Genomic DNA, 26,821 nt, shown 5'->3' on the forward strand with positions numbered 1-26,821 from the left:
AGGGTTCTGGCCATGGGAGGCGGGGTGAAGTGTGGGGTCCTGGCCCCCAGAGCTGGGAACAGCAGTGGGTGCTGCAGAGGGTGTGAGCCACTTCCCACACCCCGGACAAAGCACAAGAGCTCCCACGGCACAGAGAGCCCGCGGGGAGGAAGCCCAGTGCCTCTGCTGGTGTTGGGGAGGGTGAGTGGTAGGTGGTAGGGTAGGGAGCAGAGGGGGGCACCACACAGCACGCCTGAGGGTACGGGTGCCCACCTGCTGCCCACACACCTTGACAGCACACTTGATAATTTGCCTTTAAATGTCACTGGGAAACCCAAAAATGTTCCTGAGGTGCAGGCTGGGCTCAGGGCCTGAATCCCCATCCTGCACCCAGCATGCCCCCAGCCCAGGACCCCTCCCTCACCCCCAGCTTTCACACCTTAACACCGTGAACTCCAAGCCCAGCCCCACACAGAGCCCAGGTCAGCCCCTGCACACCAAGCAGCCCACCAGGATCCTGCTACCCCCAGCCCCCATGCCCAGCTGGAGGGGCCTGGGACATCCTGCTTGTCTCCCTCTCACCCAGCTGTGCCGCCCTTAGGTGATGCCTCAGCCAGGCCAAGCACTATCCCCACGGCCCTGTCCTGCCTGCAGAAATGAGGCCCCAACAGAGCTGAGGAAGGGCACAAGGAGGGCTCAGGCTTTACCTGATGTCTCTGCACCTGCTTGGCTCTGCAGCTGCCCACAGCCTCCCCTCACACCCACAGCACTGATTCCAGCTCCAGGCTGCGAGCCAAGCTGCACCATGCCCAATGCAGGGAGAGGTGACACAGCCAGGAAGGCTGTGACAGTGCTGGCCCTCATCCCAGGCACCCCAGGAGTCCCCTTAATTACAATCCCAGAAGGAAGAGGTGGTGCAGCTCCAGTCACACCCAGCCACAACATTTACTACCAGCTGGTCATATGCAGCAGCTCCCCATGGCAACTGAAGGGTACCAAACTTTATTATAGATCTCTTTAAAACAGGCTGGAAAGAACAAACCAAACTCATTGAGATACAGTGACCGAGCCATCATTTCTGATCAAGCCCCAACTCTCCCAAATTATTTATATATAATATACCTCACCCGTCCCCCAAACTGTTTCAATTATATGATCACATTTCAGACCACCCTAAGTGCCTTAACATCAGCTGCTGCTAACACCACAATGCATGTTTTCTGGCAAATCAGAGGCAGGGTTTGGGTTTTTTCTTGGGGTTTAGATCCTCAATCTCTGAAAAGGAGGAAGGAAAAACAAACATCAGGAAAATTGCTTCTTTAAGGTTGCCTTTTTACAGCAGGTACAGATTCAGCGGATTTCCCCCCAAAAGCAAGTCTGAAACCCTCTTGTTCAGCTTGGCAATATGCAGAGTGGTTGAGGAGAACCAGCTGGGCCAGATCAATCTGAGCAAACTGATTTCGAGGCTTTGTTGTCATTTCCCTTTGGGGCCGGTTTCCAGCGGTTTTCCAATGTCCTTTCCACGCAGTTTGAGGCCTGGAATAAGACAAAGGAGATGACCACCACCAGCACTCAATCATTCACCCAGTAACTTTATTTCCACCAATTTCAGCCTTAAGGAAGAGAACATCCAAAGAGAGCAGAGTTCAGGAGAATCCTACTTTAGTTTCTAGGAGCACCAGACCAACTTCAAACAAAAACTGTCTGTCTTCCTAGGAGATGGGATCTGAACCAGCCCAGGAGAGTAAAACCAACACTGAATCCTTCCACAAGTGCAATCAAGCTTCCATGGCTCTCAGCATGTCAGAGGTTTTGGGGGCAAGCACACAGGGATGGTCCCCAGGGCACAGCCCCATGCATGAAGGTGCAGACAAAGATCACGGGCTCCCAGCTCTGGTTCAGTCAGCAGATCCAGGTTTTATCAGAACATGACTTAATGGCACCACACCCACGATAAACTCGAGCCAGCAATGCTCCTCATAGGAGAGAGGTAAACAGCTTCCCCCAAACCACCCCTCCAAACACTGGCAGTGTTCCCAAAGTCTCCCTTAACTCACCGATGGCTCTTTCGATCTTGCCCATGACCTGGTTATTGGGGATTGCTCGTCCTGATTCGTAGTCAGCGATGACTTGTGGTTTTTCATTGATTTTCTGAAAAGAGAGGAGGAGTCTCAAACACAGCAACACTCAGCAGCAGCCCCCCAGGACTCACACAGATAGGGAACAGCCCCTCATTACGCCAGGACAGATGACAAAGTGCCGCTCCAAAGCTGACTCCATCCCCACCGGCACCTCCCTGCAGTGTCCCAGCACTGGTGACATCCATCCTGAACAGACTTTGACCTCCCTGCTTTTCAGGAGGAGTAGGAACACCAGGGATTGCTGTTCCTTCAGACAGCAGAGAGTTGCTAACACTGCTCAGGCCTAATGGTACAAATCCCTCGGGTTGGTGTGAGCTGCTGGGAGGAAGAGGGCAGCAGCCTCCCACCAGCTCAGCAACCCCAGACAGGCTCTGCCTCCAACCTGGGGCTCAAGAGCTGCACAGACAAACCTCAGAACCTTTCCCAGACATCTGAAGCTGCTGGGACATGAGACACCAGAGATGCTGCATTCCCCAAACTTCAGCCCATGACACCAACCCCCTGCAGCTGCCCATGGGAGGACAGGAGAGGTGCCCGCCCTCACCTGCAGGTGCTGCACTCACCGTGGCCAGATCCTTCTGCGTGAGGCCCTTGCTCTGCCGGCCCTGCTGGATCACTTTGCCCACCTCCAGGGAAACTCTGTCATGGTGCAGCTCCTCTGTTTCACGGTCGAGCTTGGCCGTGTTCTTTGTAATGAAGTGTTGTTTGTTCTGGCCTGCTGCCCCTGTCATTCGAAGCAAGAACAAAAAAACAACCAAGGACAAACAAAATAAGGCTCAGAGCTGTGCCAAGAAGTATCAAAGGACTTTTTCCAAGCCTTCAGCTGCCCAGGATCCCAGGGAGCTGTCAGTATTTCAGCATGCCAACATCAGCATTGATCTCCCCCAGACCGTGCCCATCAGGGAACATTATCTTAGCCCTGTTCATGCTGCTGTGCACATCTGGCCCTGCAGAGCCCTTCCCTTTCCCTACTTCACACCTGAACTTCACTCCAGATAGGGCAGGTCTTGCTTTTCCTTGGGGATTTAATGCTCAAACTTTGCTGCAGACACACGTTCGTGCTGCAGCACAAAAGGGTCAATACTTGAACTTGAATCACACTCACTCAGGCGTGAGGCAGCATGAGTAAGTGGCCTTTAAGCAATTTTCTGACACCTTTTATACGTCAAGTCTAACTGTACTTAGCTTTGCTGAAAGGCTGAGCTTCAAAAACACATTGTTTGTTTTCTCTCATTTTAGATATAGTATTTAAGTCCTAGTTTGAATCCTTTCTCTCACACGAGTCTCTGAAATTCAGTATCCCAATAAAGCTGACTCAACCTTCTTCAAGGATTGTCTCTCTATTTATTTCCAACCATCAGAATCTGCTCCCTGCAGTGAGAGAACCTGACAATTTACATCGGAGAGGAAACAAGGAACTTTTAAAGAGCGGCGCCATAGGAAGACTAGCAGCTATCCAAATCCTCAGGAAAAATAAGCCGCAAAAACGCGGAGCTTAAGTTTTGTCATCGCGAAAACTCTCCCAAGATCTCTGCAGGAAGCAGGGAGAGCTTTGCCCTGGGCAACCAGACACGAAGGGGCAGCTCCAGGGGCGCTATCCCGGCGGCTCCCCGGGCTCCGCGTTAGGGCCCAGTCCGGCCCAGCCGGGCGGTGCCGCCTCCGGCCGCCCCTCCCCATCCCAGGCGGCCGCCCCACACCGAACCGGGCCTCCCCCGCGGGATACCCACACTTCTTGGAGGTCTCCACGTCCTCCCCGCGCCGCTGGGCCGCCAAGATCGCCTGGGGAGAGAGCGAAGGTGCGCGGTGAGCGCGGCGCCGCTCGGAGCGGCGGCCTCGACCACGCCAAGCCCAGGCCGGGCGCCTGCCCGGTCCCGCACCGGGCCCCCACCGCTCCCCCCGCTGACCTGCTTGGACTTGGCCTGGGCCGCGCTCGGGCCCTTCTTGCGCAGCACCGTGACCGTGTCCCAGTCGCTCTCCGCCATCGCTCCGACCCCGCCCGGGCCGCGCCCGCCGCCGGGCCCCGCCCACAGCCCGCCCCCGGGGGCGTGGCCGCGCCGCGCGCGCTGATAGGGCGAGGCGCGCGCCCTTCAGGAGAGGCGGCCGCTCATAGGCGGGGACACGCGCGAGCGCAGCGGGCGGGACCGAGGCTCCCGCACGGACTGTTGGCTTAACAGCGCCTAGGCGTGACGCAGCTCCGTCTGATAGGCGCAGCGCCCTGCCAATCATCTTACCAGCTGTGCGATTGGCTGGTGCGCACACCAGCCTAAGGGCGGACGGCACGTGCCTGTGCACGCTACGATTGGCTGCTGTCCCTGCCAGTCACCCGGTACCCGGCAGCGATTGGTTTGTTCTGAGGCGCTGTCAGACCCATTGACCAATAGTCGTGCCCGGCCGAGCCGAGCCGAGCATGCGCTGTGGTGCGGTTCGCCGTGTGGGTTCCACCGGGCCCGCTGGTACCGGGCGCGCCTCGGGTCCCCGGTGGGGCCTTGGTGCCCTGCAGAGCGGCCAGAGGACGGACACGGGCATGGAGTGGGTCCCGAGGGGCCAAGGGAGGAGGGGCTTGAGGGCACTGGGTTGGTTCAGCCTAGAGAAGGTGATGCTGAGAACGGACCTCACCGGGGGCTGCAGCTCCGCTCTCTGCTCTGTGGTGAACAGGGACAGCAGCCAGGGAGCGGCTGGAGCTGGGCCAGGGCAGGCTCAGGCTGAGAGCAGGGAAAGGTTCTTCCCCCAGAGGGTGCTGGGCACTGCCCAGGCTGCCCAGGGAATGGGCACGGCCCCGAGGCTGCCAGAGCTCCAGGAGCGTTTGGACAGCGCTGCCAGGGATGCCCAGGGTGGGGCTGTTGGGGGGTCTGTGCAGGGACAGGGGCTGGGCTGGGTGATCCCTTCCAGCCCAGGGGATTCTGTGATTCGATGAAAATCCCCGAACTGCATCAGAATCACCCAGAAAGTTTCGCAGTAAAGGCATGGAAAGCTGCTCGTGCTCGCGTCATTTCTGAAGCGAGAGGGCACGGAGTTAACGCTCCCCGGCGGGTTTTTGTGGGGTCTCCCCATGACAAAGCGCAGGAGGAGCGGCAGGATCCCGGTCACGGTGCTGATCCGGGCATTGCTCGGAAGGAAATCAGGCGCCGAGAGGGCGCGGGGGTTTGTCATCTGTCATTTGTCATCCGTCACCGCAGCACGTCTGGCCCCGGCTCCCAGGGAGCAGGAGAATGCGGCTCTGGGAGGTGGGACATTAGCGGGGTGCAAGACTCACTCCTCGGGCCGTGCGGTGGAGCCGGGCTGCCGCAACAGCAGGACGGGGAGCAGCCCCGGGTGGTCCCGCCCGGTCACACGGCTCTCGTGAGCAACTCCAGGGCGTTCTGTCCCATCCCGTCTTCTCTGGGAGTAGCCCCACGGCGGGCGTTTCAAGCAAACCTTTGATGCGGATTTCCTGTCCCCTTGGGAACAGCACGTCCTGCCCCGGCACTGCTGCCAGGTCACAGGCAGTTCCGCAAGTGCAGACAGGATTTTCCTTCGCTGGACGACATCACCAAGTTTTCCATGCCGGTGTTCCCAGACCAGTGCGGCTGTGCTGGGAAAAGGGCTGTTGCAGTGCAGTGGGTGAAGCAGTGCCCATCCCAGGGGAGCTGTGCCCGCGCCATTCCCGGTGCCCACGCACGCAGGGATGCGCTGTCCCCGGCTCCCTGAGAGGGAGCATCCCGCCCCGACGGTGCCTGAGCAGCACCTGGCCCCTCGCCAAGGGCTCGGTGTCCCCGAGCCCCCGCGGCCCTGCTGCGCCCTTCACTTCGACCCACTCGGCTTCGGCTCCGTGCTCGCAGCCAGGCTCCCGGGACAGGCACCTTGGCCGCTGTGTCACTGCTCTGTCACTGCGCCGGGCTCTGACAGCGAGGATTTCCCCGGCCCCGGGTGAATTCCCCGCAGTGAGAACGCGCCCATCCCCGCCCCGCCGGCGCAGCAGGCGGTAAAGCCCCGGAGCCGGAGCCGGGCAAGGGGGGCAGGCAGGCTGGGGACCCCGGCTGACAAATCCTGCTGCTGTGACCTTTTGCCGAACAAGTTCCCCTGCGAAAGCACCTCGCCGTGACCTCAATGCGGGCTGCGCCGCGCGTTTCTCCCACACGGCATTTCTCCTGCCACCGCCGTCCTGCCGTCTCCGTCCTGCCGCCGCCCATCCTTCCCGACCGCTGGCCTCCACCGGTCCCCCGGGCCGGCGCCACGGGACGCGAGGTGGCCATGGCACTCTGCGCGCAGGTAGGCGAGAGCCCGCTGGTACTCAGAATGTCCAAAAATGGCTTAAAAACAATTCCTCAGGGTGCCAGGGCTCGCTCCGGGCCGTTTCCAAGGGGCTGCTCACCCGGGGAGTGCCGCGGGAGATGGCTGTCCCCGGTGGGACCCCGGGTGGGTCGGGTGGCCCCAGGCTGAGCACCACAGTCCCTCTGCAGCAGGTGCAGGGGATGCATGAAGGCGTCCCAGGGGATGGATGGGGGGTCCCTTGGATGGACGAGGTGACCCAGAAGGAGGTCCTAGGAGGTGCATGACATGGGCTCAGGGGAAGGATGAAGAGACCCAGCGGGTAGATGAAGAGTCCTGGGGGAGTGTGAGGGCGTCCCGGGGGTCTGGGTTCATTCCCAGCGGGGTGGCCTGAGGCAGGGATATGGCAGGGGACAGAGCCGGGTCAGCAAAGAGTGGTGCTGGGGAAGAAGTGACAGAGGACGGGGTAAGGGGGTGACTGAGGAGCTGAGGGGAGGTGACACTGGGGAGGTGACACTGGGGGGGTAACTGAGGGGGCATAACGGTGTGACGGTGGGGCGTTGGGACAGTGACAGGGATTGATCCGGGGGTGTTGGGGGTGCAGGGATGTGTGATGGTGTTGGGGGGGCGGGGCCGTTGCCCGGGGGGCGGGGCTTTGCCCCGGGGGGCGGGGCCATTGCCCGGGGGCGAGGCCATTGCCCGGGGGCGGGGCTTTGCCCCAGGGGGCGGGGACATTGCCTGGGGCGGGGCCATTGCACCAGGGGGCGGGGCCATTGTCCAGGGGCGGGGCTTTCCCGGGCGGGGGCGGGGCCCGGGCTCGCCACACGTGTCCGGGGGCGGGGCCTGGCGGCGCTTCCGGTGCGGGCGCGGAGCGAGGGCCGGTGAGTGCGGGGCCCTCAGGGAGCGGCGGGGCCGGGCCTCGCTCCCCGGGAGCCCGGCCCGGCAGAGAGCCCTCCTGGCCGCGGGCAGCCCGGGCCACACGGGCTCAGCGGGGCAGCCCCGGGCTCTTCTCCGGTTCGCGGTGTCTCAGCTCGTGGGGATCCTCCCCGAGACAGGCTGGGGGTGTTCAGCCTGGAGAAGAGAAGGCTCTAGAGAGACCTCAGAACCCCTTGCAGTGCCCAAAGGGGCTCCAAGGGATCTGGAGAGGGACTTTAGTCAAGGACATGGAATGACAGGGCAAGGGGGAACGGCTTCTCACTGCCAGAGGCAGGGTTAGATGGGATATTGGGAAGGAATTGTTCCCTGGGAGGGGGGGCAGGCCCTGGCACAGGGTGCCCAGAGCAGCTGGGGCTGCCCCTGGATCCCTGGCAGTGTCCATGGCCAGGCTGGACATTGGGGCTTGGAGCAGCCTGGGACAGTGGGAGGTGTCCCTGCCCGTGGCAGGGGTTGGAATAAGACTTTCAGGTCCCTTCCAACCCAAACCAGTCTGGGGCTCCATGGATGTGCTCCCTTAGGTGTTCTAGGTGGCTGTGGCATGTAGTCACAGGGAATGAAGGTGTGAGATGCATAAGCAGTCAAAACAAAAGCATTTTATTCTTTTCCTCCTTTCCAATTTGGTCGTGCCTCTCATGTCCTCATTTTCCATCCCTCTGGAGAACCCTCTGTGCCTGCTTGGGCACCACCACTAAACCTGGGCACCACCACTAAACCTGGGCTCCACTGTGTGCCCAGCTTCCCCCCAGGAACCCCCAGGACCGGCTGCCTCTGGGCAGAATTTTGGTCCCTTCTGACAGCTGATGGGTGTGAGAGCAGGCATTGGTGGGCTGTGGTGGCCAGCGGGTTTTTGGTGAACTGAATTTATTATATTTATTTCTGATCGCCTTTAAGACAGTTTTTTACCTTATGTGGAGCAAGAAGCCTTAACAGGCTGCATTTCAGTCAGCTGGGACAGGGAGTTTTATCAGGTCTGTCCTTCCTGTCCCTGTGTTCTGGATTTAGTACTAAAATTCAAGTTTCCTCCTGTATTTGGGAGGTGACGGTAGGCTTGTGGTATGGTTTTTACATCAGTGCGTTTACTTGTGTTGGGAGACAGTCTAATAATCTGTGAGTAACACAGTTTATATAAAAAACCACCCCCATGCAATTATAATCAATTGGAGAAAATACTTTTATTTTCAGTCTCTGGAGATACAGCCAGAACTTTTTGTTCACATGGCAGCAGCAAACTCTTCTCCACCGGGTTCTTTGGATCTAAACCAGCCTGGGTTTGCAAAGGAGATCCTGGGAACTAAACTGGAGGTCAAATACCTCTGCTCCGATTGCAAGAACATTCTGAGGCGGCCGTTCCAGGCACAGTGCGGCCATCGCTACTGCTCCTACTGCCTGAAGAAAATCATCAGGTAACTGCTGTGCCTTCAGTGTGAAGACAAAATGCTTGAAAAGGCATTTTCAAGAACAAAAGCAGAGAAAAGTCTCATTTTCAGGATCTTCTCAGTAAGGGAGCTGTGCTCAATCATTGAGGTTCAGCATCACCTCTTCTCTAAGGGAATGTGTAACCTCTGACTTGCCTTTGTTGTTGCTTCAAAGTTCTGTTTTCCAGAACCCCCTGCATTGTTTTTGCCATTGGGGAGGCAGTCCAGGTCTATCACTCATCTCCTTCAGTCCTCATCACAGCTACTGAATGCTCCTAAAAGTCATCATTTGGTTGTTGTGTCAAAATGGGAGAGGTTTAAGCACAAGCTGGCTTCCAGAGAAGTTTCCTTGTGTCTCACTCCTACCTTTGAGTGAGGGAAACTTAATAGAGCAGTCAATTGGCAGAAGAAAAAAAATTAGAAATAGGCATCAAAAATACACACAAGCAAAGGCTCAGTGTGTTGTTTTAAAAATAAGAAAATACTTTCATTTCATAAAGTTACCAGAAATCACTTCATTGCTAAACATAAATTAATTTTTTTTGTTGTGTTTGATGATTATTTTTCTGTCTGATAGTGCTGGACCTCAAAAGTGTGCCAGCTGTATCCAGGAAGGAATATATGAAGAAGGAATTTCTATTTTGGAAACAAGCTCGGTAAGGAAAAATGCATTAAAAAAAGCCTAACACATCACTGGTGTCAGTAATACCAGTTGCAGTTTTTGTTTAAAACACAAGCACTGAGAGCTTCTTATTCCTAGGAACCCTTTTCTTCAGTAGTGAGAAGGGTGATTACTGTCTTGGACTCCCCAGTGCTGAAATCCAGGTCACGTGTGTGTAGTGGTGCCCTACTTAAAGCTGTCACAGCGATTTGGTTGCTATTAGCACACCTCTGAGGGTTGATGGGGCAACTGGTCTGGGAGGAGTTTTCAGCAAGAATTCGAAGTCCTGATCAAAACTGCAACCCTCAGTAATATTTGTGGTTTGCTTGTTGTTTCCATTTCAGGCTTTCCCAGACAACGCAGCGCGGCGGGAGGTGGAGAGTCTGCCTGCTGTCTGCATCAACAGTGGCTGCACCTGGAAGGGGACCATCAAAGAGTATGAGGTACAGGCCAAAGCAAGGTTTGGCACATCTGCATCCTTCTTTCCTCTGTGTTTGGGCAAGGCTCAGGGAGTTGTCCGTGCCCACTGACAGTGGGGGAGAGCAGTCAAATCCCTGGACTTCACAGTCAGCTGGAGAGGTTCCCTGAGTGAGGGTTTGTGTGCCCTGCTGAGGGCACAGGCTGGACCAAGATCGTTTCAGGTTTGCCTGTGATCACAGGGATTTGCTTGTGAGCATGTCTCTTCCATGGTGGGAACCACCTGCTCTGTCTCCAGCTCTTCTCTGCTATACAAGACTGTCAAGAAATTGCTGTGCCGTGAAATGGTTGTGAATTTCTCTGCATTATGTGAACCTAAAACTCCTTCAGACTCCATCAGCTCACAGAAGGTGACCTGATCCCCTTTCAGCTGTCTGCAGAGCTACCAGGGCAGTGGAACTGGCTATTGGATACTGGCTGGTCACCCATCACCCAAGCTGTTCTGGGCCACAAGGCTGCTGGACAGGATGGTTTTTCCACCTCTGTTCTCCTCAAGGAGCCTACTAGGTTTTAAATCCAAGTTTTAGTCATGGCTGTGGGTGGTTGGTCCATAGCATGTGAAGCTTTTGGCTCCTGAAGGACAATTCTGTCATCCCTCTTGGAATGGCAGAACCAGCACACGGGAGGCCTGAGATAAGAGGAATACATTTTATTTCCCTCTAACACTTGCTGCAGATAAAGATCATAGCCTGGTGGTTCACAGAGCTCTGGTAGTGACTGAGATGTGTTTCAGGAACAGGCTTAACCTCGGTCTGTCCAGGCTGACATTGGGATTCTCTCGATGATGCCATTGCAAGGTGGAAGGAAGAAGCAACAGCTGTGCATTGGGCCTGAGTGTTCTGCCCAGACTGTTGAGCCTGTTAGCAGAGAGATGCTTCTGCAGCTCTGCTTCTTTGTCCTGCTGTCTGAGCCTTCTGCTGTGTGCTCAAAGTTCAGTCCAAGAGATGAGGATGTTGGTGCTAAATGGTTCTGCTGCTGTGAACCCCCATTTGTAGATCTGTGAGAGGCTCGTGGTGTGGATGTGGGACTGAAGAAGTGTCAGGTGTAAAGCTTAACACTGCCACAGCACAGAGTTTAGGGGTTGCATGGCAGGGAACAGCGTACCCTGGTACTGAGGTTTCAGGTTCAGGCTGTGCTGGTGGTGTCTGCAGATTGTTTGCTCCATGCTTTAATTTCTGCTGGTGCCCAGAAGCCCGATGTCTTCTGCAATGATTATAGTGAGCTCATCTTCATTAGACTAAACCAAATTATATCTGTCAGCAGCTTCCAGTGCTGATTGTGCTATGGCTGATGAGCTGTGCTGAACTTTTTCTCCTGGTTTTAAAAAAAGAGTCTTAGCATGTTCTTGCAGAGCTCAGCAAAAATCTTCAGCTGCCAGAGGTTCTCCCTAAGCATTCTGACAAGTGTTCGAGTGCTTGAGTGCAGCCAGAGCTCCCACTGGGAGTTCAGAAGGGCAGCGAGCTGTCCTGGGATCAGGCTGATTTCTTGCAGGGCTGCAGAAGCATGTGATGCCCCAGAACCCTGCACACAGCTGATGAAGAGCTCCTGAATGGATGAGTCTGTGCCTTGTTTTTACTCTCCACCTGATCTTCCTAAGCTTGTTTGGCGTTTGCTGGGACAAAGGATGATTGATAGAGGTGGTGGCCCTAGAGCACGTGGGCTGTGGGTCTGTGGCACACATCTTCCCTGCCAGGGGTTTGTGAGTCTCCACTCTCCTGGTTTTTGTTGAGTCTTGGGGAGTCCTGTGTGGTACAGGGGGTGGGGGGGTTTGGAGCAGTGCTGGCTGCTTTCTCTCAGGGGCTGAGTTGCCTCTCCTGCCTGTCCCGGTGGCATTCAGCCTGAGGGAGGAGGTCATTTTGTGCCCTCTCAGGAAAAGCTGGTTCTTTCCTAGGAACTGGTGGGAGGAGGTAAGGTCTGGCTTGTGTTATCTCCTCCCAGCTGCCTGCCAAAGAGCCGTGGCATTCAGTCAGGACTGGCTGTCTCCATGCTGCCAGAGCCACGTGTGTGGCTGAGGAGGGCTGGGAAAGGAGGCATTGAACGGCTGTGCTAGCCCAGAGCCTCTTGGTAGCTTGGGCTAACATTAAACCCAGCCCCAGGGCCAGTGCAGAGCTGCCTGGTGCAGCAGCATTGCATCCGTAGCTGCACTGTGGGTAACGTCCTGCAGCAGCTCAGCACTCCCGCTCTGGAAAGTCCCTCAGAGCTATTTCCGACAGGACATGGAAAGTCCCTCAGAGTGAATTCACTGTTTGCTAATTTAAAAATCATGTGTTGTGCTGAGAGAGGCTGCTCTCCCCTTGCAAATGAAGAGATACTGTCACTTCTGGTTTGCTAATCTTATCAGGGCACGCACAGGGGAAAAATACTCTGCGGCTGGAAAGCTTAAGCCTCAAAAAAAGGAGTAAAATGGATTTCAGTTTTGCTTTCTGTTCAGACAGACTAAAGATTGGCTTTCAAAGGGAAACACAAAACTCAGTGCAGCCTGCTTGGACATGACTTGCACTTCTGCTTCAAGCTCTGTGGACCGTATGAAATAGTTAAGTCTGGATTTATGGCTGCATTTTCAGAGTTTGTAAATATTTAGTGGCACTTGGATAAAGTTTTGTGGTGGAGCTGAAGGGTTTTTCCTTTTGTTAGTGACCTTGTTTCCTGTATAGGTTTCCTGATGAGTCTGTCTGCATGAACATATGGAAAATCAGGCTTTGGGCATGAGCCCTTAGATTCAAGGGCAAAGTCTGCAGAGGACTGCAGAAACTAAACCCAGCCCATTAAAGCAGAAGGAAAGACCCCAAAAACGTGTCTGGTGATATCCAGGCAGAGGGAGTTTGTGGTTCCTCAGCTCTGGTGTGTTTTTCCTCCTGCCTTACAGTACCTCCAGCTGCCCACGTCTCTCTCCTTTTATCAACATTTTGTTGTCAGTTTTCATACACCTTTTATTTATGCTTTTCATCCCACCAGTTCCCTTCCTGTGCCCTTCCCCCAGGTCTGGGATGGGAGGAGGGGTACACATGAGGTCAGCTTTGGCATTCCCCTTGGTTACCCCAGACAGGGGATTTAACTCAGCCCTCTTCAGCTGGAAGGAAACAGAATTAACTGAGACATAAGAAAATGAAATTGTCCAATTTTAGGAAGGGGAACTAAGTTTTAAGCTTAAACCTGACATCAGTATTTAAACCAAATTTTGTGGGGCTCAGATGAGCTCAGCTCCTGAGGCTGAGCAATAGTCAGGTGTGGGAATAAGCTGGCCTAATCCATGCTGGAGGGAATGTGTTTTCCTTGAGTTTGTTGTTGTCACTTTGGTTTTAGAAAGTTCTTTGTAAGTGAAACCTGGAAGGCTGCAGAAAGTACAAAACTCAGAACCCAGGTGATGTTCCTCAAAAGCCTGTGGAGTCAGAAGGGATGTCTGCAGCCCCTTCTGGGCTACGTGGCTCCCTGGGAGCAGAAGAACAGGGTAACTGGGCATTCCTTTCTGCCCACTGTTCACACTTAGGAGATGCTGGAGAGCCCGTACCGCACCCTAGCTGGGGAAAACTCCCTCTTCAAAAATGCTGCTGGGGGCCCGAGCCAGGGGTTCCTCCTGCTGTATCGTGCACTGTGTCATGCCCCTCCTTCCCAGCTGCACCCCGGGAATGCCCCAACAGGTTTTGGTGGTGATTTTCAGCTGAGGCTGAAACTTCATCTTCAGGCTTTTGCACATTGCTTAGAGGAGAGCTGTTGGTCTTTGGAGCTCGTTCACCTGTCTCCTGCTCCTGCAAAGTTGTACCTCTGAGTGTTGTATCAGTGCTGTCTGTGTGGGGTACAGCGCTTGAGGTGATGTGCCAGGAACACTTGGTGCTGCTGTATATAAGGGTGACCAGCCTTCTCTTTAAAACCCAGTACAGCATTTATTGTCGTTTTCTCAAGGTTTTTGCTCCAAGTTGTGGCCTGGTGCTGAAGTGCAGTTTGCAGCTAGCTCCAGCCTGACCAGCAGGACCAGACCATTTTCTGGTGGGAGAATCCATGACTTGCATGTGCAGGTGACCAAAAGGACGGGCTGCTTTTGGAAAAGGGATCAGACACACCTTTACTTTCCAGAGCCGGAGCTGAGGCCCACAAGCACATCCCAGCCACACTTGCAGTCTCCACAGTAGTTAGTGTAGCTGGCTGCCCAGACAAGAGGCATTTTCCCGTCCAAACCCATGGTGGGAGGTAAAGCCACGGGGAGTGCCGGAGAGCGTGCGTGGGAGGGGGTTGGAAAGCCCCGACTGCAGAGGGTCTGCTCTTCACTTCTGAAACCAGCTCAGCCTTCTTGTGGTGGCCTAAAAATTAATAGTTTTGACATCTGCCCCTTGGAGAATGAAAAGCTGAAAGTCACGAGGTTTGAAGTGGAGGTGAGTGCCAAGGAAACCCCTCACCATGAACACACATTCCCATCTTGGAGGCTCTGGGGGCCCTGGGGAACTGACAGAGGTGCATGAAGCAACTCATGTTTCTTGGCACAAAGAACTCCTCTTTTACACTGGAGATGCATTTTCAGTGTTTTCTCTACAGTTCCACAGGCCCACCCTTTTCCTTGTAGCCAGGCTACCGTGTCAAAGGAGCCAAGTGCTGCACATGGCAGTGCTGGGGCTGGAGACCACCCAAGCCCTGACAGCCACCGCTGTGCCCTGTGCGATGGCAGCTGCCTTTCCTCTTCCATCCTGGTAGTTTTGCTTCCTTGTTGCTCCCTTCCACCTGCCAAGCCCTTGAGCTGTCTGCTTATGGTTACTGTTGCTGTGCTCAGAGGAGACTAATGGAGTGTCTTTCCAAGGCCAGGGGATTTTGCAGGAGAGCTGCAGCGTGCAGCTCACTCTGAGCCTGCCCTGCTCTCCCTTGTCCCTCTGCCAGCCCTGCCCTTCGCTGTGACCTTCCCACAGGCTCTGACAGAGGTATCTCACAGCAGCTGCTTCAACAGTGGCATTTCCCAGCTGCCTGCCTTGTCCCTTTGCTGGAGGGGGACCCCTGTGTCATGCTGATGGACTGCTAACATGGTTACAAGACCTCCATAAAACTGGACCTATGTGGATGTGGCAGGTTATGAGCAGAGCAGCCAGGCAGCAGGGGCACGTCCTGCTCTGCCACCAGGGTATGGAGATAATGATTTCCAGCAGAAGCCTCTTGCAGAGTTGAAGTCGAATTTAGCGATGCCCTGAGAGGTGAAATGATGATCAGATTGATCTGCAGTTTTGCCTATTGGCTGAGGGAGAAGCAGGGAAGCAGCTCATCCTGGCATTGTCTTAGAACCACAGAATATCCCTAGCTGGAGGTGGCCCACGGAGACCACGCAGTCCAGCTCCTGGCCCTGCACAAACACCCTCCAACAATCCCACCCTTCAGAGCACAGTGAGGTCTGCCCTCCGCCTCCTTAGGAATGATCCCTGTGTGCTCCAGGGACCAGCTGCCCTTATTGAAAGCCGCTTTTCCCTCTGTATGCCTGCACTCCCCTGCACAGCTGCATTGCAGAGTGCTGCCCCGGATGGAGCTGCCTCATCCTGCTGCCACAGTGTCCAGAGAGAAACCTTGACTGCAAATTTAGAAATGTACAGCTTTTCTGCTGATTGCCCTGGTCCTTCCATGGGTAGTGGTGTCTGATTTTCTAACCTTTCAGGTGAGCTCCCAGAGAATGGCCTATCTGATGGTGGTGGGTGATGGGCAGGCTGATGTGGGGTTGTGTTGCTGTTTATTATCAGGGAAAGAAATTGATGTGTGGATCAATCAGTGGCTTTGGTTGTGTCTTGGTGGTAATTGAGTGTGAAGAACCAGGTGTTGCTGAAGGCTGTTAACTCTGCCCCAGCTGATTTTCCTACTCCTGCTGTTGGATGCTGCAGGCTGGTGTGAGCCTTGCTGGGTGAGCCCTTCACTTCCAGCTCCACTTTAATTCTTCCATAGCTGTCCCCTCCCTCTGCCACCTGTCTGACTTGATTTCCACTCTGATTCCCTCTGGAAGAGTGCCTGCTCTTGCCTAGCCCCACTCACAGCTTTCCAGAGCTCCCAAAGGCTTTCCAAGCAAGTGCCTGGATGTCTGTGGCGCTTATCCCTGTAGCAGAAGCTACAGCTGTGGGTTTGGGAAAGGTATAAACAGGAGGATTGCCCCATTGCTGGGGGAGTGGATGTGGCAGATCAAGCTCGAGTGCCACCCCCTGCTCTTGGCTCCGGGGTGGGTTGGATTTCTTCCAGCAGTGATACCATCCATCTCTGTTCTGACACCCGCGTGGGGCGGGAGGAACAGGGGTTTCCAGAAGAGCCTGAAACTGTTTATACAGAAATGTTTGGATCTGTGCTGGCTGAAGCTCCTGGATGTCTTTAACCCTTTACATACAGAATAGTTGCACTTTGAGCTCAGCGGGGCTGGTTTCCTTCCCGTGCTGCAGGCAGGGCTGCCCACTCTTGGGCATTACCTCGTGGTGCGGAGGGGAGTCAGGATGGAGGACAGAGAAATGCTGGGAGGTGGGGAGTGTGGAGGGGGTGGTAGTTTCACACCCAGCATGTTGGCATGGGAGACCATAAGTTTAAAATACTCCCTTATTTAAAATAGTTGCTTCTGCAGTGAAGTTTCCTTCTTTCAGCCAGACCATCTGTTCTACCAGCGCTTTGTGGGTCGTGGGGGAGATGTTATCAGATGTTTCTAGAACATGGGAGCTGTAGATGGGTAGAAGAAAGGGCTCAGCCCCTCTGAGCGAGTGGATGAAGGCAGGCACTTGGCCTCCTCCTCCTCTGCAGGCAGCAGTGTCTGTGTGGGCAGCAGTGCCCCCCAAACCCCGCTGGCTGGCCGGTCATCTCTCCAGGGACACACAGTGAAGCTCTGAGCTTAAGTTACTCACTTAAAGCATAAAAAGGAGAGAGTAACCAAGAAGCCAAAGTGGAGCCACTGCTGGTTTCACTTTCCACTTCCTGATGTGTGACAGGGTGAGGTTTGTGCATGTTCCCCCACAAGACAACAGAGATTCAATGTGACCAGGTTTTCAAACATCTGGTTTCAGATGGCTGCATTAGAAATGCTCCTGGTTGGATTTTTTTTCTGTCCCTAGTATGGCAGAAGACTTCAGTGCCCTTGTCTTTTAATTTGAATTTTGATCCGCATATTCATGGTGTTTCCAATGCCTCGTTTCAACTGGTGGGTGTGTAAAGAGAAGGTTTAGGCAATGGAAATGACACAGAAGCAGAGGCATGTTTCAGCATTTCCAATTTAGCCAGCACTGTTGCTCAAGAGGATCACGTTGCCCTGGTCATTTGTTCAGCCTCTCTGGCCATCACACAACCCTGACTCTGGCTGCAGGGGCAGGTGCTTGTGTGCAGGGACTGGTAAATGAAACAGTTTAAAAATATTTTTCTTTCTGGTTGAAAAATGGTATTCTACATACAGAAGATACAATCAGACAGCTCAGCCCAGTGTGTGATGAGCTGGCACTGGGCCCATGCCTCAGCTGACTGATAACCATTACAGTGGAAAAATTACCCAGATTATCTTGCTGAGGTAGTGGCTCACTCCACTCAACCTGCCCCAATGTGTTTTCTCCCGGCAGAGCCATAAATGGAGCTTCCCATTGATTATCTTGGCCATCAAAGCAATAATTTGAGTTTTAAAAAAATCATGGTAGCAGCTTTTAAATAGAGGTTGAGGCTATGTAGACACCCAAAATTGGGGTAGCCTGGAGGTCACAGGATGGGTCAGCAGCTCAGAGGGATCAGCGTGACCAAGGTCTGGCTGTAGGTCGGTAATCCAGCGCTCGGCTGCAATAAGGTATAAACCCACCCCATGGGATTGTGCCCATTGCAGAACCTCCTTGGGGCTTTTACTTGAGGACAAATATCTCCTGTCCATTCCTTCACAGGCTCATGATGAAGTCTGCCCTGAATTCCCGCTGACTTGTGAAGGCTGTGGGAAGAAGATTCCCAGGGAGAAGGTATCCATCTGACCCTGTGCTGCGGGGGTGTTTGCTGTGAAACCTGATGGGCTGAGCTTGGCATTCTGGGAGCAGGGAGGAACAGAGTCCATTAAGAAATGAAGTGGGGAAAATAACTGAGGGGCAGCTGTTAGCATGGATGTGAGTTTTCCATAAGGATGGGCGTGAGGGGATGTGGCTCACGGGCACTCGTGGGTCAGCGTCGGTGCTGCCAGTGCCACCTCCCTTGGAACCACGTCTGGGGGCAGAGCCTCTGTGGGAAAAGCACCCTCACGGGTTTATGTTCTGTGGAGAGCAACTGCATCAACCACTGCTGCAATTTTGGAAAGAGAGCCCATCTCCAGCTATATTAATTGATATCTAATTAATCATCTAATGGAATCCATGGCTATAGGATCTCCAGGCTGCTGGCTCCTGGGACAAGGCTCAAAAGTCTGAAAAATTCAAGTTTTGGGGAATATTTTCAAAAAGCGCATTCATCTGAAACCATCTTGCCTTCTACAGGCAAATATTTTTAGTAGCAGTGTTGGAAAAAGCCGTTTAGCAGGGCAGGGGAACAGAGGCAGCAAAAGGAGGAGCAAAAGAGTTCTTCTAAATGGACAGCATAAGGAGGGGCTTGGGGCTGGGGGTGCAGCCCACCTTATCTGCAGGCGGGAGCTGAAGCCCTGCAGGGCGCCAGCTCACAGGATCTCCATGGGTAATCTACCCTGTGTTTAAATATTAACTCCCATGTTTATCTCTCCAAATCCTTGTTGATTATTTGCTGCCATGTTAACTTTGAGTAACCCAACTCATTACACAAGCCGGATGGATTTAGAAGCCTTTAAAAAAGTGGTTTAAAATCAATTTTAATTGACATCTGTTGTAGCAGATGTAGGAGTTAAGTGGGGAGGGAATATGGTGGTTGTTCAGAAAAGAGCTCTGGTATCTGATGGTGAGGGGTGTACTAAACCCAAGCTGAAGCTGTGCCAGTGCTTGTTGGATTAATCATGTGCTGTGTGGGAACCTGAACGAGTCATCTCAGTGCTGAGGGGTTAGTGGCACCTCTCTGCAGAAATGTAATGCTGGGATGGAGGTAAAAATACCAGCCTGTGGCACGGCCTGACCAGAGTTGTGTGAAGCGCCCAAAATGAAATGTGCCCTTATTTCATGGCGTTGTTGCCTATTTTTTGTCTTGTTTCATGGGAGGTTGTTGCCTCCCATTCCTCAGCCTTCAGGGAAGCTCATTATTCTACATCCACAGCTTGTACCTGTACCTGTTGCTTTTTCTCTCTTGCATGTGCAGGTGAGCAGTGAGACCTCCCAGCTGTCAAAAGAAGGAGAAATTAAGCTTTCTTCAGGGGCCAGGGCTATATTTGTATTCCAGTGAAAGTCACGCTTGATGGTGGTCAGAGCCCAGGTTTAGTGGGCACCGTGGCAGCTGGTGATTAGCCACAGCTTGGGCATTCTTCAGCTTGGCTGCAGTTTCCCAAAAGTCAGTGGGATGGAAAGGGAGCACTGGGGACACATAAGATCTAACACTGCCTTCCTTCCTTCCTTTCTAGTTTCGGGACCACGTGAAGACCTGTGGCAGATCCAAAGTACCTTGCCGGTTCGAGGCTGTGGGCTGTGCTGAGGTGGTAAGGGCTCCTCTCCTGGGTTACCTTGGGGCTTTTCAGTCCCAGGGTTAGAGTTCACTTGCAAACTGCTGTTGCCCAAACTGTGGCGCGTGTTTGCATTCAGGTGTTTGAACAAAGAGGGGTTTAAAACTCTTCGCAGATGGAGCTTCACATAATCTGCTGTGCAGAGTCTGGGTGTCACAGGAGTGAAATTCCTGTGGAAGGAAATCTACTTTAAGAGCACCCTGAGTGCTTTGGAACTCTGGTGATTATGCTGCTTTCAGGGGGAATGGCTTCCCACTGCCAGAGGGCAGGGTTAGATGAGATATGCGGAAGAAATTTTTCCCTGAGAGGGTGGTGAGGCCCTGGCACAGGTTGCCCAGAGAAGCTGTGGCTGCCCCATCTCTTGAAGTGTTCAAGGCCAGGTTGGATGGGGCTCGGAACAACCTGGTTTAGGGGAAGGGGTCCCTGCCCATGACAGGGAGTGGGACAGGATGAGCTTTAAGGTCTCTTTGAACCCAAGCAAGTGTGTAATGACTTGTGATTACAGTGATTCTCTAAGTGAAGAACTGGGGCCAGGCCATATTTCTCTATGTCACTTCGTTTTTCCAGCTCCCGTGGTGATGTTCATATAAATCCCTCCTCCAGGGGGTTATGTGAGGCTTTGTCCTTTGTTGCTGTTAGGTACATCTGACAGAGCTTTTCTGGGAGGGTTTGGTGGAAGGCAGAGCAGACCAGTACAGCTGGGGGAAGCATTTAGTATTCCTCATTGTATGTGATTTAAAGCATTTCTAAAACAAAACAAAAACCCACACCACCCCCGCAAAAACGCGGTTTTTTTAATTCTTTCTTTGTTTTTTCCCCCTATAAATTATAAATTTAAAGCTGATGTTGTGATCTGGATAGGAGGAATTTGTTCTGTGGATGGTGACAGTGTAGATTGCACATGCTGAATGGGGGATGTGTTTCTCTTCACGTAGGTGGAAAATGAAAAGCTCCTGGAACATGAAAGCAAGTGTTTAGCAGAGCATCTCCACATGCTGCTGAGCTCTCTGCTCAGCCTCAAGGCTGGTGCTGGGGACCCGAAATCCCTTCCTGTCCTTTCCTCATCACAAAACAGCTCCCCACTGCTGGCAGCAAACTCGCTGTGCTCTGAGTCGGAGCTCTCCCGGTCCCTGGAGCTCTTGGGAAGGTGTGAGGCCCTCGAGAGGAAAACAGTGACCTTTGAGAACATTGTCTGTGTGCTCAACCGGGAGGTGGAGAGAGTATCTCTGACAGCTGAAGCCTACAGCCGCCAGCACCGGCTGGACCAGGAGAAAATCGAAACGCTGAGCAACAAGGTGTGTAATTGCTCACCTGGGCTTCCCAGCACTCCCTGCAGAGGCTTTTTCCTGTTTCCTTTCCGTGTCATGAGCTAGCAGAGCTTCACCACCTGGCCCTGAAACTCCACAAATCTGAAGGCAGAACTAAAATACCCTTTTTGCCTGTGGCCAACCCTCAGCAGCTCCCTGGAGAAGCTGGGGATTTAACTGACCTGTGTAAAGCATCAGATCTCTGTTAATTATGAAGCTGGGCAGCTACCGAAGGGTTCTTCCTTGGCGAAGTTTTCTGACAAGAGCCAGAGCACCCAGAATTTCACTGCATCTCCTTGCACTGCATCTCAGTGAATCTGTGGGGCTGCTCACCTTCCAGACCCTTCCGAAGGAGTGCTGCCTTTGCCAAAGGAGTGCCGTCAGTGCTGCTGCCTGCAGCAACAGTCTGGAGGTGTGAAGGAGCTGCCTCCAGCAGTCTGCTCCAGCACAGTCCCTGTGGAGTGCTCCTAGTGCTCCTGGCACCTGGAGCTGTGCAGTTTCCAGCGTGCCTGTGCTCTCTGAGCAAGGGACCTGGCGTGACCCTGTGTGAGCTGGCAGGGACGAACCCTGCAGAGGATGTAGGTTCTTTTCTTTCTCAATTTAATTTTGTCACAATGCTGAGTTATTGGGGTTTTTTTTCCCCCATCCTCACTTCTTGTGCTGTTCAGCCAATGGAGCAGCTCCTTGGAAGGATTTTTACATTGGCTGTGGGAAACTTTCCAGCTCTAGCACTGAGCTGTATCGATGGATCTTCTCCAGAGTGACAGGGTGCAGAAGGAAGCTTCAGTGAATTGGCTTATGTTGCTCGATTTCTCCCTCCTGTGCTCCCTGTCCATTCTGGAGAAAGTCTCTCCCTAAGGAGCAGTCCTGAAGGGGACACCAGGGTCTGCTGGGGTCTGCTGGCTCTCCCAGGCCCTGCAGCGTGCGTGTTTCTAACCTGCACCCTCTGTCCCACTGAGCAGGTCCGGCAGCTGGAGAGGAGCATTGGGCTCAAAGACCTGGCCATGGCCGAGATGGAGGAGAAGATCCGGAACATGGAAGCTTCCACCTACGACGGGGTTTTCATCTGGAAGATAACGGAGTTTGCCCGGAAGCGCCAGGAGGCGATAACAGGCCGCTCTCCTGCCATCTTCTCTCCAGGTGTGCAAAATCCCCAAAATCTTTTGCATCTCAGTTGGGTGTGGGTTTCATGGCAGGTCCTTTGCTTGGGAGATGCTGCCAAGGCCAGGCTGGATGGGGCCCTGAGCACCTGGTTTAATGGAATGTGTCCCCGCCCATGGCAGGGGCTTAGACTAGATGATCCTTGCATAACCTTTTTATTTGGATTAAAATACTCAACAGACCATAAAACCAGCAATAAAATGGTTAAGGAAGTGAGGAAATATATATTAGAGACAGAGATACATTTTTAAAGCCCAGAGTATGACTGTGCAAGAGATAATGTCTATATAAAGCCCAAGCCTTACCAAGGGAAGTACTCAAGTGTCAGTATCAGAGGAAGGGGCTCTCCTCACAAAGTGCCCCAGCCCAACACTGGGACAGTGAGCAGCAAGTTGGGATCTGGTTGTTTGCTTGGGAAAGCACTTCCCAGATGTGAGCAATAAGCTGACACCAGCTCCTCACACTGTTCTCTTGCTTGGTGGGGAGCTCCCCTGGCAGAGAATGGTTGGGAGAGGAGCTAGGGTTTGCTGAGCAGGAATTGCTCAGGTCCAGAGGTTCTGGAGAGCTTTTTCAGAATGCCCAGAGCTGACACAGCCCTTGAGCCTGTACCCTGCACCTGCTTCTTGGGACTGTGGAACAGCACCTGTGGCTTGGCCACGAGAGAAAAGCAAATGAGATTTTATAATTACTTCAAAATCTGTTTTCTGGGTGAAGGCCGTTCCAAGTCTTTTTTGTCTGAAAGACCTGGCTCCTCCCAGATTCCAAACTTAAAAGTCCTCAGAGTTCAGAGGGATCTGCTGGTGCCAGGCTGTGCTGCGTTGGGCCCTCACTGTGCCTGTTCCACACTTCTCTGACAGCTTTCTACACCAGCAAGTATGGCTACAAGATGTGTCTGCGCTTGTACCTGAACGGGGACGGCACCGGGCGTGGGACCCACCTGTCCTTGTTTTTTGTGGTGATGAAGGGACCCAACGACGCGCTGCTGCGGTGGCCCTTCAACCAGAAGGTGGGTCTGGAGCAGAGCCCACTGTGTCCAGCCATGGCCATTCTGGTTTGGCACCTACTCAAGCTTCTTGGCACTGTCACGCTGGCCCACTTGGCACAGCAGAGGAAAGGCTCTGTGTTGGCTGCCCTGGGAGTTCCCCAGGTGTGCTGAGAGCACCAGCTGTGCTGTGGGGCAAGGGTGTTTGGGGTGTTTGGAATCCCACAGAGCCTCTGCAGGGGTTGAGGGCAAGGGAAGATTGTGGTGACCTCAGAGCTTGGGGACAGTGGGTGCTCACTCGATGTCAGGAGCTCAGATCCCAGCTCCTGGGCATTGCAGAACACATGGAGACTGAGTGAGTGGGCATGAGTGGATGCAGAGAGAACAACAGCCCTAGCTCAGGGAAATACCTGTGTGCAGTGTCGGTGCTGGGAGCAAGGTGTAGGTTTTCAGTCAGTCCAACAGCCCTGTGCTGCCACAGGGAAGCTTCCAGCGACAGGCAGGATCTGGGAAGATTTCTACAGGGCGTTACAGAGGTGACGTTGTCTGCTGGCCCCACTCAGAGGCATTTCTGTGACTGGCAGGGTGGCTGTGGCTGCTGGTACCTGCACATGTCACAGCAGGTCACTGTGTGTGCCTTTTATTCAGCCACTCCCTTAGGTTCTCACCTTTCCCCACAGGTCACCCTGATGCTTCTGGACCAGAATAACCGGGAGCACATCATTGACGCCTTCCGCCCTGACGTGACGTCCTCGTCCTTCCAGCGCCCTGTCACGGAGATGAACATCGCCAGTGGCTGTCCCCTCTTCTGCCCCGTGTCTGTCATGGAAGCCAAGAACTCCTACGTGCGTGATGATGCCATCTTTATTAAAGCCATCGTTGATCTCACGGGCCTCTAACCCTCCTGACCTGGGAGCAGTGAGCGTGGAGCCAGCCCTGCCCGGGCATCCCCCGCTTGTGCTGCACTTCAGGCGGGTCTCGGAGCGAGGAGGGGGCACAGAGTGGAAGGGGAAAAGCCCCTCCTGAAAAGGGACCTTCGCTCTGAGTGGAAACGAGGTGTCTGATGGGAGCCCTCTTTCCTGAGGAGAGGGTTGGGTGGACACTGGCAGGCTGTGGGATATGGAAGATTTCCTGCAGGGACTTGGGTGTCTGAACTGCTGCTGTCTGGACTCCCAGTGGAAACCAGTGCAGCTCTTGCTCTAGCAGTTTAGCTGACATCCACAGCTCGCAGTAGTAAAACAACGGTTTGCCCTGTCTGAGCTCCACCTCCTGTGGATTTTGGCTCAGCTGTCTAGGATTTCCTTCTGAGATCTCCGTGTTCCTGGAAGTTGTGTGCTGTAGGTGCCGTGGCTCTGCACTGCTGGTTGCTCTGTGCCCCGGGAGACAAGGAGGGTGTGTGACGGCTGCAGTGCCAGCTGGGCAAGAGTGGCACAGACTGGTTTGGTGCCGTTGGTGTGTTAGGAGGGTGCTGAACCCAGCTGCAGGGCAGGGCAGCCCTGAGTCCAGCCCTCACTGGGTGTGTGATGGGTGGTGTGTGCTGGAGTGTGGAATGGGGCAGGAGGTGCTGCTGCCCAGGAGGGAGCGCAGAGCAGCACCAGCGATGCCTGTAGGGAAAGAGAAGTGAATCTGCTGTGGAGATTGTCCCTCCTGTGCCAGGAGAGGAGGGTGACACAGAGCTTGGTGTGCACCCTGAGAGCCCCAGGCCTTGCCCCATATGCCGAGCTGCACTGGGTGGGGTGGGTGCTGTGCTGGGAGCTGTTTTTGCTCACAGGCAATGGCACAGGCTCTGAACTGGCTTCCCTCCTATGGCAGGACAGCTCCACCAGCCTTCCCCAGGCTTCTGCTGCTGCCCAGCTCCATGTCTGTGTGCAGCCATGCTGCCGTGTCCGTCTGTCTGGGCACTGCTGCCTCGGGCTGTGTGATGTCTCCTGTCTGCCCATGCAGTGGGCAGTGCTGCTCCTCGGGCACCCTCCTCAATGGCTACCTGGCCCTCCACTGCCAGGAGCCTGGCCCAGGTCTGATGGCTGCAGAGGCTGCCAGGCTTGGGGTCTGCTCACGCCTTGGCTCTGGCACAGCCACCCTGAGGGGTCCAGAACACCATCAGGCTCTGCCCTGGCAGGGAGCCCTGCGGGGTCTGGCTGTCCCCCCACGTGCTGGCACTGCCCTGACCTGCCCCCGGGGCTGTTTCATGTCTGCCCAGGAACTCAGGGATGCCCAGTGTCCTGCAGGCTGAGCTGGACCCTGGCCCAAGCTGAACCTCTTGTACACACAGCTGCTGTGCTGGCCAGGGGCTCTCCAGACAGGTGCTGGGGTGACCTGTGAGCCCCCTTTGCAATCGCTGCGTGGAACTTCTCCCACCTGTCTGTGCAGGGGTTGGGGGCAGACCCAGCCCCTGCTCTTGGGGGAGGGGGACAGAAGCCAGTGACAGCACAGCCAGCCAGAGGTAGGAGAGGGGTGACAGGACCCTTCCCTTTGTGCAAGCCCCCTCCAGCCTGTCCCAAGGGACAGATCAAGTCCTGTGTTGCTGCTCTCACCCTGTGCCTTATGAGGAAAATCCAGGTTGGCAGAGTCCTGCTTCCATTCACAGCAGCTCCCATGGGAGGCTTGGAAAAGCCTGGGAAGGGAGAGGAAGGTCAGCTCTGCTCATAGAATCGCTGAGAATTAAGTGTTATGTGGGGCCAAGCTTGTTCTGTGTTGATCTGAACGTCTCTGCTCGTGGGGTGCTGCCTGCAGCGGGGCTGAGGGCTATGGCCAGGCACTGGCAGGAGGGACTGTGGAGACACTGGCTCAGCTGGGGGGTCTGGGCTGCTTTGGGGGTGGGAGCTGGTCCTCCTGTCCCTGCACGTCTGGAAGGTCGGTGGGAGAGTCGGCGCTGCAGCAAAGCTCAGGCTGAGCTCTTCCAGGCCATGGGGTTACTGGTGGAGGGGAAACATGGCCTGGCAGCCCCTCCCTCTGGGAGCTTTTTCCTCCCCACCCTTCTGGTGCTGCTGACGCTGTCTCGGCCTTTTTTGGCTTTTAGCAGCTCTGGAGCTGGCAGCAGGAATTGTCCCTATGTGCTGCAGGCAGGGGCCCAGCCCCTTCCTGGGCACAGCTCTGCCAGCCTGGTGGCCACGCGGACAAACAGTGGCCACAAGCCACCACTGGATTGTTGTGGGTTTTTTCCCTTTTGACCACACCATCCGAGCCTGGCACTGTGAACTAAGTTTTGTTTTCCTTGAGGGTGTAGTATGGTCAGAACCACTAATAAAAGCTGTTTAAACAGCATCGTTGTGTGCACAGCAGGGAGGAGGATTGCCTCGGGGTGGGGGGTTTCTGTGCTGGGGGATTATTTCTGTGCTGGGAGCTTTCCCCAGCTCCTGTCTCCTTGCAGGAGCATTCCCAAACAAGGAGGAACCAGGAGCTGGGGAGGGCTGTAATGGGAAGGGAAGGAGCTGGAGTCTGGCTGCTGGAGCTCTGCTGGGCCAAAAGGCCACTGGGAGCCGGTGCAGCAGCACTGGGCCAGTGGTTCCAGTGGTTCTGCTGCTGAGGCCAATCCAACACTCCTGTTCCTGGGATGTAACAGCTCTTGAGCTCCTCCAGAACAGGCTGCTTTTCCCTCACTGCTGTGGGGAGCCTGGTGCCTGCAGGCTGCCTGTTCCTGCCCCTCCTGAGCTGCAGCACCAGCCCAGGGACTAAACCCATGTGGGGCAGCAGCCCAGTGGCCTCTGCTCACTGTGTGTAGAAGAGACAAACACAAGGGATGCCCATGCAGGCCTGCCCCCTCTGGAAAGCCCTCAGACCCCCTTCACACCACAGCAGCTGCTGCACCAGGAAGATGCAAAGGGCAGTGAGGGGACAGTGGCAGTGCAGCTCAGGAGGCTGCTGTGGCCCAGGAACGCCAAACAGCACTAGAGGGCTCTCTGCTTACCTGCTCCGCACCTGTTAGTGCTTGGAGAAACATAAATCCAGAAGG

The 26,821-nt window shown here is 54.6% G+C and overlaps 2 protein-coding genes across 4 annotated transcripts; one reads left to right on the forward strand and one right to left on the reverse strand.

The window, feature by feature from the left end:
* Nucleotides 1–962: 962 nt before the first annotated feature.
* On the reverse strand, nt 963–4,145 carry EDF1 (endothelial differentiation related factor 1). Its single transcript, XM_082295194.1, has 5 exons — nt 4,025–4,145; nt 3,848–3,899; nt 2,684–2,844; nt 2,037–2,130; nt 963–1,515 (listed from the first exon to the last, which is right to left on the reverse strand). The coding sequence occupies exons 1-5, from the start codon at nt 4,100–4,102 to the stop codon at nt 1,454–1,456; spliced, it is 447 nt and encodes a 148-aa protein (XP_082151320.1). The 5' UTR covers nt 4,103–4,145; the 3' UTR covers nt 963–1,453.
* A 1,956-nt stretch (nt 4,146–6,101) lies between these two features.
* On the forward strand, nt 6,102–26,052 carry TRAF2 (TNF receptor associated factor 2). 3 transcript variants are annotated; one of them, XM_082295114.1, is made up of 10 exons: nt 6,102–6,368; nt 8,487–8,707; nt 9,297–9,375; nt 9,725–9,823; nt 17,705–17,776; nt 19,321–19,395; nt 20,355–20,714; nt 21,689–21,866; nt 22,745–22,893; nt 23,550–26,052. In XM_082295114.1, exons 1-10 carry the CDS (start codon nt 6,207–6,209, stop codon nt 23,766–23,768), a joined length of 1,614 nt encoding a protein of 537 aa, XP_082151240.1. In that variant the 5' UTR covers nt 6,102–6,206; the 3' UTR covers nt 23,769–26,052. The 3 variants fall into 3 exon arrangements, with proteins under 3 accessions (XP_082151240.1, XP_082151241.1, XP_082151242.1); XM_082295115.1 differs by having other exon boundaries at nt 19,321–19,392; XM_082295116.1 differs by lacking the exon at nt 6,102–6,368 and adding an exon at nt 7,241–7,249.
* The last annotated feature ends 769 nt before the right edge of the window (nt 26,053–26,821 follow it).

This window comes from Coloeus monedula, assembly GCF_965178545.1.
Source record: "Coloeus monedula genome assembly, chromosome: 21".
In the NCBI taxonomy this organism is placed as follows: domain Eukaryota; kingdom Metazoa; phylum Chordata; class Aves; order Passeriformes; family Corvidae; genus Coloeus; species Coloeus monedula.

Bases quoted from the DNA above. Each gene is read 5' to 3' on its own strand.
- TRAF2 (XM_082295114.1), top strand. From the start codon at position 6,207: ATGCGGGCTGCGCCGCGCGTTTCTCCCACACGGCATTTCTCCTGCCAC. The intron at 9,376-9,724 runs GTAAGGAAAAAT...TTTCCATTTCAG, and splicing joins CTATTTTGGAAACAAGCTCG to GCTTTCCCAGACAACGCAGC. The intron at 21,867-22,744 runs GTGTGCAAAATC...CTTCTCTGACAG, and splicing joins TCCTGCCATCTTCTCTCCAG to CTTTCTACACCAGCAAGTAT.
- EDF1 (XM_082295194.1), bottom strand. From the start codon at position 4,102: ATGGCGGAGAGCGACTGGGACACGGTCACGGTGCTGCGCAAGAAGGGC. The intron at 2,131-2,683 runs GTGAGTGCAGCA...CTCTCTTTTCAG, and splicing joins CGCAGAAGGATCTGGCCACG to AAAATCAATGAAAAACCACA. The intron at 1,516-2,036 runs GTGAGTTAAGGG...GTCTTATTCCAG, and splicing joins CAAGATCGAAAGAGCCATCG to GCCTCAAACTGCGTGGAAAG.